The following is a 10,703-nucleotide window of genomic DNA, read 5'->3' as shown; positions in this document are numbered from 1 at the left end:
AAAAATGATGCTACAATCAGCTGGCTAAGTCAGATGCAATCATATTATTGAATTGAACATGAACTCACAGGCAGGCAGTCAATGGAATTTCAACAAGTCTTAAGATCTGTCATGTTTCTACACAGAAAAGCAAAGTCATTATGAATGACTGATGAAAAGATGAATCTCACAGACCTGAAGCAATATTCATTCCCATGAACATGAAATGAGTTTTCCAAATGAATCTTGCATAACTTTGAGAAAGTGAATGTGTGAGACAAGTGTTACAAACACTTCACTGAGTGTAGACAAGTGAGTAATCTTACATTGTACTTCACACACTTTAGCTTATACTATCTCACATTGAATGAAGAGCTTTTAACATCTTTCTGTTTACAGATCTTCATTCATGATCTTACATCTGAGTTGAGAGTAGAATGGAAATGCTTAACCTTGCAATCAGGCACAGTGAAAGAAGTGTACAACATTCTCATTGTACAGGAACAAGTGAGTCAATTATGACAGAAAATACTGCAATCAAGTATACCTCAGTGAAGAATGAGTAATCAGACTTCTACAACACAAGTTACACATCTGAATGCAATGAATCTAGATCTGAATGCCATCACTAAAGCACTGAATCCCCTGAAAAAGGGATCCCCTGGGTGGAAACCTTGGTATCATGAGCATTGAGCTTGCTTCAACTGCGGATGCCAAAATCATGGTGTAAAAGATTACACACAGCATGTGCAGTCAAGGAAAGCAAGAGAGTCAAAAAACTAGCAGAATCAGTGAGCTCAGAGGCACTCACTGATATTCTATGAAAAGCCTTCAAAGTGAAAGAGATGCCTGTGTTAGATGACTCTCTGAATCCTGCGAATGCCAAGAGGAAGCAGGCTTTCAAATGAGATGTGAGTGAGGATGATGAAGCGGATGCCCACCTCAATGCCTTGAGGCCTGAAATGTTAATGTATAAGGGGCACTTGAGTAAGAATTGAGAGATGGCTGTAAAAGTGTTAGCAGACACAGAAGCTTCTACACAATATATTAGTGATTATATGATCTGAAGACTGAAAGAAGTTCACTGAGTGAAGAATCTCTGACACATAAGATTATCTGATAACTGATATTTAATATCACCTGTAAGAGTAAGAGTTCCCTTGCACTTTGAAGAATGATCTTGCTATATTTGAGCATGAGAGTTGCAGAATGTAGAATACAATCTTATTCTTGAACTTGATTGATTTCAAAGATTCAATTCACAGATTCAATGATGTACATGTCATATGCAGTTGACTGATAGAAAGAAAACAGTTCATACAATTCTATCAACTGATATGAGAAGGACATTTCACACCCCTGATATAGAAGGGTTAAATCTGCTTACACATCAACAAGCAAAGAGAATGATTTGCAAGACCTCATTCAAAAGCATTCTGTATGTCATATGGGACCTGGAAGCGGAGGAAACCAAGATAAAGAATATACAGAAGGACAAGTGTATGAAGAAGCTTCTGAAGAAGCATGAGAAGGTCTTCTGAACAGATCTTTCACTGAAATTGCTGCCGGAACAAGGATTCGTACATGAGATTGACATGGGGGACGCGAAACCAGTCAATCAGAATGCATACCCTCTGTCACAAACACATCTCAAAGAATAGAAGCATCAGATCACAGATCTTCTAGAATGTGGTCTCATACAACTCTTATCAAGCGCGTGGGGCTTTCCAGTTCTATTCATGAAAAAGGCAGATGAGGAGTAGTGAATGTGTATCAATTATCAAGCACTCAACAAGCTTATAATCAAGAATGAATATTCACTGTCACAGATTCAATAACAGTTGAATACAGTTGAAAACACCTGATATCTATTGAAGATCAATCTTCTCTCAGAATACTGACAGATCTGTGTAGATGAACTGTCAGTTCTGTGAACTGTATTTAATACACAATGAGAGAAGTTTGAATTCCTGGTAATGCTATTCAGTCTAATAAATGCACTCATCACCTTTCAAACAATGATGAATATGATTCTTCATAAACAGAATGAAACCTCATGCCTTGTATACCTCAATGACATTCTAGTCTTTTCAAACTCATATGATGAACATCTGAAGCATCTCAATGAAGTGCTTACAACTCTGACAGAGCATAAGCTCTACATTAAACTGACAAAGTGTGTGTTTGAAACAGAAGAGTTGAAGTTTGTAGAACATGTAGTGAGTGATGACTGTATACACCTCATCTCAGAGAAATTGAATGTCATAGTGAATTGACCACAGCTGAGAAATGTACATTATGTACAACAGTTTCTTGAGTTGATCTTATATTATCACAGATTCATCAAGGATTTCACATGAATATCTGCATCACTCTCAGATCTCTTAAGAGAAATAGATGCAAATCTGTGAAAGAAGAAGTTTTGTTCAATCATCTGAAATGTCATGTGTGAAGAGGCTTTTCTCACACTGAGAGAATGTGTAATAACATTCTCAGTACTTATTCAATCAGATTGTAATAAACCTTTCTATATCAAGACAGATGCATCTGAATGAGCTATCAGAGATGCCCTTCTACAGATGAGCAAGAATGGCAAGCTGCACTCAGTGGCATATGATGGTAAGAAACTATCAGGCACTGAGCTCAATTACTCAGTATATGAAAAGGAATTGCTAGTGATCAAGCATGCACTGGCATTGTGAGATAGATATATTGACAATGAGTATATGACAATGATGATCACAGATTATGAAAGCCTTGTCTATCTACAATCAATGACAAAACCTTTCAAATGCTTAGCATGTTGAATCTCAGAGTTTCAAGTGTATAATCTTCATATCAAATATCAAAAGGGATCAGATGCTGTGATGCCTGATGCAATCAGTCACAGACCTGATTTCATGAGTAAGAATTCTGTGAATCAGGTACAAGGGAAGTTCACATTAAACACACTGAGAGGGTGCAAGGAATCAGAATGAGTGAATGCAATGATCTCTCACTTGAAGAACAGCAAGATGTTGAATGATAAGTGTCTCATGAAAGTAGTAGAAGAGATGCTTCTGAACTTCAAGCTGAGAAAATTGAAAAACAATGTTATGCTTTACCATGATCTAGAATATGCAGAAGCTCCCTATCTAGAACATTCATTTAGATGTGACTTGATGACTCACATATACAAGGAATTCAGTCACTTAGAAAGCTCTGAACTCATAAGTGTACTTAAATCAAGAGTATACTGATCAAGCATGACTGAGAACATTCAGGTGTATGCTCATGAGTGCCTGAATTGCCAGGTCATGAAAGAATCTAAGAAAGAATTAGAACACAAGAAAGCACAACATCAGATGAAGTGTACAATACAACTGTTCAAATGATGAGAGATGAACCTCATAGACATACTGCTGCAGACATCAAATGGAAATCAATGAATAATCACTGCTATTGATTACACTACTGACTGGCCAGTTATGAAAGCAGTTCCAGAGGTGACAGAGAAGATAGTGATGAAGTTTCTACATGATGAGATCTATGTTAACTATGAAATGCTGCATGAGATTCTAACTGATAACAGTGTGAATCTTATAGAAGAAGCAGTGAGGCATTTCATGAGCCAGTTACAGACAAGACATTGTAGAACAATGCCATATCACCTGCAAATGAATGGGAAAGTGAAATGCTTGAATGAAATCTTAGGAAACATGCTGACAAAATATCTAATGAGCAAGTCTATGAGATTATGAAATGAATATCTCAATCAGGCGCTATTAGCCACGCGAATTCAGCAGCATGCAGTCTTCAAGTGTTCATCATTCTACCTGTTGTATGGATTGCACCCGCGCATCCTGAAGAATGCTTTGGAAAAGGTGAGGGAGGAAACAGCAGTTACAGACACAGCAGTAGCAGTTGCAGACACAACAGTCATGAATGCGGAATCAAGATTGAAAGAGATCAGCCACACACATACAAAAGCTAATGAGTTACTCCTGAACTGAGCAATTCAATTGAAAAGAATACAAGACTCACTAGTTAAGAAATCAAGTCTCAAGATAAGAATGTAAGTTCTCATACATAATGAGAGTTCTGAGAAGTTTCAACCTAGATGGTTTGAGCCATATAAAATACTCAAATCACATTCTCTGAAAACATACACATTGAAAGAATCAGAGGGATGAATCTTACACAACTTAATAAATGATTCATGACTTATGAAAGCAAAGATGCAAGATCTGAGTGAATTATGATCATCTGCAGCACTATTATCAGTGTTGAAAAAGAAGAGACTTACAATTGAAAAGTCTCATGAAGTAAGAGAAATCATAGACACTTATGAATCAGATGATCTCACTTATTTCAATCTTTTCACAATTACAAGGAAAGAATGAGAAGAAATGAAGAAATTAGATGAACATCACACTTCAATAAGTGATGAGACTGTAGCTGATCATATGATAACACACTGCAGACAGCAGATGCAATGTGGCAAAGAGTAGTCTCAAAGCAGCAGACTTGCACATGAGTCAGATCACAGAAGAAAAAGGAATTCAGAGTTGAATTTGACTGTTTACATCAGTTCAATCACAGAGATAACAGAGGATGAAGCATCTGAAACATCCGCGGACGCGTGAGACCAAGCCATCTCGACCCCTGAAGACACTCAGAGGTCGGGTGAGGTTAGTTTTGATAAGCTGTTTGCTGTAGTGATCTGAGCGGGTGAAGAGAGACAGTATAATGCGCGGGGCAGAATCACAAAAGATGAAAGCTGCTGAACCTAGTCATCAAACACTGTATCATATAGAGATCGTGTAAGAGTAGTGGCTAGCAGACAAAGAAAAAGTGTAAGAAAAGGAAAGAGATAATGAATTGGTCACCAATCATAAGAGTCAGCTGCAAAAGACAAATGTTATCATACACACTTCATTCATTTTCATATGTCACACATTAATCTATTTCCAACGCCACGCCACCCGAAAAACGCCAAAAACAAAGGAAATCTCAAAACTCGAGGTTCGCAAGGGATTCGAGGGCCGCAAGCTGCTCCTGCAACAATGCTGTGCATGCCTCTGATTCCTCTACCGCTCTGTGTACAACATTAATGTCATTTATTGCAAGATTGGCTGGAATGTCAATATAGGAATGCGTACGTGTACATGTAGAAAAATTGAAGGAGAGCGCGGGACCCGCAGGACCAGGAGCCAGGGCAGGGAGGGCGGAGGCGGAAGAAATGAAAGGAGGAGAAGGTGCAGGACTGGACGAACGATGGCGGGAGCCACCTGGGGCTGAACACTTACAACCCGGTGTGCGCACAACCTTCCCTGCAGGGGAGGAAGAGGAAGCGACAGGAGGAGCTTGGGGGCGGGAGAGGGTAGTCTCAGTGGCATTGTCATCTTCAATTAGAATGGCCTCTGACACCGGAGCAACTAAGAACCATTGTTAGTGTACAAAAATCACAAAATCAGGGGTGGGAACAGTTACTGAACAAACACCCGCTGGCCTTAGAGTTGTACACGCAATTACAACACACACAAGGCTCCTCAGGAAGAGAGAGAGAGACATGGGGGAATGCAGGAAGCAGAACACAGCGTGCGAACGGCCCATTCCCACAACAACATCTCAGACAAGGTGTACAAGCCTCACGCCCGCGGGTGTAAAAGAGTACAACATCCACATTCCTGTTCCTGAAAACACAGATATCTTTTGCCTGCACCACGAAGTCGGACAACAGACACCAGAGAATAGGCTGATACAGATCTATCATCCTGAAGAAATTCGCCAGAGCAGATGTCCCTGTGATGTTGAACTTTACAGTTGTAAAAAGCTCCTTGATGTCTGTGAATGCCATGACTTCGTGCACAGCAAAACCCATAACAATTTCCCCTAAGAACAGGAAATCAGTGTCAGAAAGAAAAGATGAAAAAGAAAAAGACTTACAATCTCAACACTGTTGAGGGGGGGGGTGATTCTCTGATATGAATGGACAATTGTCCCACCACAAATATTTAAAACAAATGTAATAATCAGTGTCTGCAACTAAGCTCCAGATAGTCATGTTGTACACAGCCTTCATGCAATAAATCATTCTGAGAGTCGGCAAGAAGGGTGGGAGCATACGCGCTGGGAAACATGGTTCATTAAGCCTATGCAACATCTCCTTGAAACGGGGAGAGCTGGTAATGAAAGCAGAGGCAGCAAAACCAGGAGTAGCAGGAGTGGGGGTCGCGGGAACAGGGGTAGCAGGAGCGGGAGAACCAGACACAGGGGCAGGTGTAGGAGATTGGGGGGGAGCGGCAGAGGAAGGAACAGAGGGGGCAGGGGGGGACGCAGGAGACCCAGTCACACATGGCATGGGCAATTCCTTCATTATCGCGTTCTCCAAGTTCTCAACCAATGATTCAACATTGGGTTCACTATCATCAGCGGACGCGGATCTGTCAATGTGTGAAGATTCTACACAAATAAAAACAAACATATCAGCATCTGCGTCCATGCAAAATCATGCCAGAAAACACGATCAGAAACCCGCTGAGAAGGAAACAGTTGAGGGCGTATGAGGAGGTGGAGAAGGTGTGTCATTCATGGTAATACATCCTGGCAATCATTAGAAGATAAACAAGTCCTGGCCACATTTCACAACGCGTTACACTTACTGCTAATGAACTGCCCAGTATGGGCACTACGATGACACTTGTTGTGGAAACAGGGGGCCATTGCCAGGAACGCGTACGATGTGATAGGTGGACAGATAGAAAGAGTTGGACAGGAGGAGGGGTAGGAATCTTGGATGATGGTGGCGTTCGATGATGACGATGATGAAGAAGATGGTTGAAGGATGGGAAAAGTTAGTGAATGAGTAGTGTATTATAGTGAAAGTTTCTTTGTGAGGGTGTACGCGGGATGCTAGCCGAATCAGGGATAGGCCACATGATCGCGAAACGCTAGTGGCGAGCTAATCCACATGAAGCTAGGGCGTACGACATGGTCATGTGGGCGTGACCGAATCTGGTGGGGGAGGATGTGGTTCGGAAGAATGTACGACCGTCGGATAATAACGCGGCCGCTTCCGAACTTGCTTACGAGTGTAAAGGGGGCCATAGCGGCCACTAATTAATTTAGCGTACGATATTACGATATATAAGAAGCCGGCGTACGCCTGTAATCGTACGCTGGCTTAAGCAACCTTTGAATCATAAATAAGACCTATCAATATAATACTGATCTATTCAGTGTAGGCCTCTTACACTATAAAAATACTCATTGTCTTCTTATTAGGAAATGATTATTCATATATTATCTTCTTATTAGAAATGATTATTCATCAAGAGATATCTGAACATGTAATAATGTGTAAGAAATAGAGAAACAGTTAAACAGTTAAGTGAACACTGAGTTCTCAGATAGAAGCTTACTTATCAGTCACTCTGACTCTGCAACAAGATCTTACAAAGAGAATAAGATTTTATAAGAGAATATCAGTAAAAGACCTAAGAGTTCTGATACTTAGATATATAAGAATATAATTACACTTCTTCAGATTTCACAGATATCACACATCTGATAATTGATATAATCATATCTAACAATAATATGAAACTCTCAAATGCGAGTATAGATATAATGTCACAGTGACTTTAAGTAATGTTGAAATTACAATAACAATAAATAGCTGATATGCATGCAACTCAACAACTTCAATATGAAGAGATTCAATGATTAACTCATGCAATTTCAATATCTATAGAATTAAATATAAAAGTGCTGAAAGAACACTTAGATACTTCTGTATATTTCAATACTTCTGATCTCACTCTCTACTCATTATGAAGAATGAAAATGCTTATGAAACTGAGTGTAGATGAAGATTTCATCAGTTTATTAATTAATCAAGATTGATATATCAATGAATAATTGAAGAATCACATGAAACAGAAGTTTCATTCATGAATAAAAGCATGTGAATCAGCATTGCAAATATCTGATAATATCATCAAATATCTTAATATTCTGTTCTGAGACACTGCCATGTAACAGAAAGTATTAGATTGATTACAGAGTGTCTGACAGAGAAACATTTCTCTTATAACATTTATCTCTGACTTCAACATCAAGATCTTAGAAGCAGGTAATCAATCTTAAGAGAATTAAATGAAGATTAGCATGCTTAAGAAGACATTAACTTTCAAACTCTTACAGACTCTTATAAGCATAGATAAAGACCAGACTTATAAAGATTTCTGCACACAGCTCTGAACATTGAATGACTATCTTATCAAGCTCAAGAGTATACAGAACAGTAACAGAAGACATTACACTTACACATCTGTGCTGAGAAATAACTCAGCTACTCATACACTCACACTGAAGAACAACAATGATGCAGATATCATGAACTGAATAGATTCAAATATCTATACATAAGTAAGAGTTTTCACTGTTTGAACAGGCTTCTGAATTCCCGGAATTACTTCTGAAGAAGTCACTGATTAACATCAATATGAAGTATACATTAATTGTAACTGATTAGAATACATTGCTTTCAACTGCCAATCAACCTATATGTCTTCACGCTCAAGAGAAAGACTGGCACCTTCTCAATCAAGAGAAAGATCAGTGTCTTCTTGTTTGAAGAATGAATCAGCACCTGTCCACACCAATCACATTGCAGTGAAGGAAGATTCAGAAGATAACTACAAGAATACTCTAATGAAACAGGGAAAAGATTAACTTCTGTTCAAATTTGTAAACAGGAGCTTGAAGAGATTGAATGACAACAATTTGAAGAGAAAATGACAATGAATGCAATTCTTGTATCTACTGTGATTAATAACATGTATAATATGAAAGCTATGATAGACAGCAGTCTATGCCACTATGCAATGATAAAATCTTCAGTCATAAGATGTCGTAACCTCCAGTATATTCCTCTATCAAAACCCTGACTTCTCACAGAATTTGATGATTCAAAAGACATTTATACTCATTACATGATTATTATTATTATTCTTCAATTATAGATGTATGCAGTCAGAGACTATGATATCTACCTGAGAACTTTTAGTTCTCAGGGTTTTTCCTATATCTGTAAAGTTAACTATTATACATTCATCAATTTCAGATATGCAAAATCAGAAAATTCCAGCTCAGAATACAAAAACTGTTTACAAATTGCAGTGTTTTAACATCTTCTGATACTTTGAAATCATTTGACAATATCATGACAAAGGAAAAGAGAAAGAGAACACAGTCTTAAAGATAGACACATTAAATAGATAGATAGAAAGGAATTGAAAGGAAAAGATAAAGTAAAGAGAGACTGTAACAAAACAAATTATTAAAAGATAGTATATAGCTGTTTTAACAGACTATATCTGATTGATTTCCTCCTCTTCATATTCAGATAATTCTGAATTTAGCCATTTTCTTATAGCTGCTTGAGTTTCTGATAGAAAGTCTATTAAGTATTTAATTCCTGTCTCAGTTGAGAATAAGAATCTCATATTTAATTGATTTAGATCATACTTCTCTTTCAATCTGGCTCTGAGACTATTGTATAATGCACAGTGCATTACAATATACTCAGAATTCTCATTTGCATTGCAGAATGAGCATTCTATTGAGTCAAATCTATCATTAAATCTTTGTATATAGGATTTGAAATAGCCATGTTCTAGTTTCAGCTGTATTATAGATGAGAATATTTTCTTTTTACATTTAATTGAACAAGATTTCCACTTGGGTTTTGTTTCAAATCTTGAATAATGTATACTCTTCTTTTGTTTCTGCCAGCTTTCATTTCACTTGTCTAAACAAGATTCTTTTATTTTTCTCTTTATAAAAGACCAGGATATAATTTTTTGAATAGATCTGCTTAATTCTGCACCCTTTTTTGCAGCTGAATCAGTCAATTCATTGCCATGAATATTCATATGAGCAGGAACTCAGTGTAGATGAATTATTGACTTTGATGTTCTTCTCTTTTGAATTTTTAAAACAGAGTTTAAGATCAGTTTAAGATTCATTTGATTATTATGAATCTGACTATTTCTAAGTCTTTTTAAAGTGGCTTGACTATCAGAGAATATTCATGTCTCTTTCAAACTATTTTCTCTTTTATGAGATTTTATTTCAATGAGTTTGGAAGCTTTCACTATTATAAATAGTTCAGCATCAAAGACTTCAGATTCACAGCCTAGATTTCAGAAATCTGAGATAAAATTGATATTATCTTCAGTATAAGTAGACTGACCGTGTTACTGTGTCTGAGATCAGAATCAAACTTTACAGTTATCACGTTGTCTAAAAGCATTACTTCTGATCATAGTTTGTGTTCATCACATTGATTTCAAATCATGTTATTTCAAATATTAAAGATCTTAGATTCACTTTTTAAATAAAAATCTAGTTCTGAATAAAGAATATATTTGAATTCTTAGTCACATTTTCATTCTGATCTCATTATTGAGAATGATATTAAATGAGATTATGAAATTACTTCTCACTTATATAATATCATAACATAGTGCTCATTTGTTAAAAATTCAATAGAGAGTGTTATTAAATATTATTACTTTTCTAAACACAGATCATAATTCATATAATTTTAATTATAAAAAAAATATAAAATATAAAAAAAAACAAAAAACAAAAAATAAAATAAAAACAAGAAAAAATCAGAATGAACAAAAAAAAAAAAAAAAGAGAAAGAAAAAAAAAAGAAAAGAAAAAGAAAA

General features: G+C 36.9%; 1 protein-coding gene across 1 annotated transcript; it reads right to left on the bottom strand.

Annotated features, from left to right (window-relative positions):
- Positions 1-4,971: 4,971 nt before the first annotated feature.
- BDBG_17024 (uncharacterized protein) lies at positions 4,972-6,684 on the bottom strand (the record flags this gene model as incomplete). Its single annotated transcript, XM_031724838.1, has 4 exons — positions 4,972-5,396; positions 5,494-5,853; positions 5,917-6,423; positions 6,624-6,684. 4 exons carry the CDS (start codon positions 6,682-6,684, stop codon positions 4,972-4,974), a joined length of 1,353 nt encoding a protein of 450 aa, XP_031578259.1.
- Between the last annotated feature and the right edge of the window lie 4,019 nt (positions 6,685-10,703).

This window comes from Blastomyces gilchristii (genome assembly GCF_000003855.2).
Source record: "Blastomyces gilchristii SLH14081 genomic scaffold supercont1.7, whole genome shotgun sequence".
Lineage (NCBI taxonomy): Eukaryota > Fungi > Ascomycota > Eurotiomycetes > Onygenales > Ajellomycetaceae > Blastomyces > Blastomyces gilchristii.
Note: the sequence above shows the minus strand (reverse complement) of the source record. Positions and strands in the feature narration are given on the sequence as shown.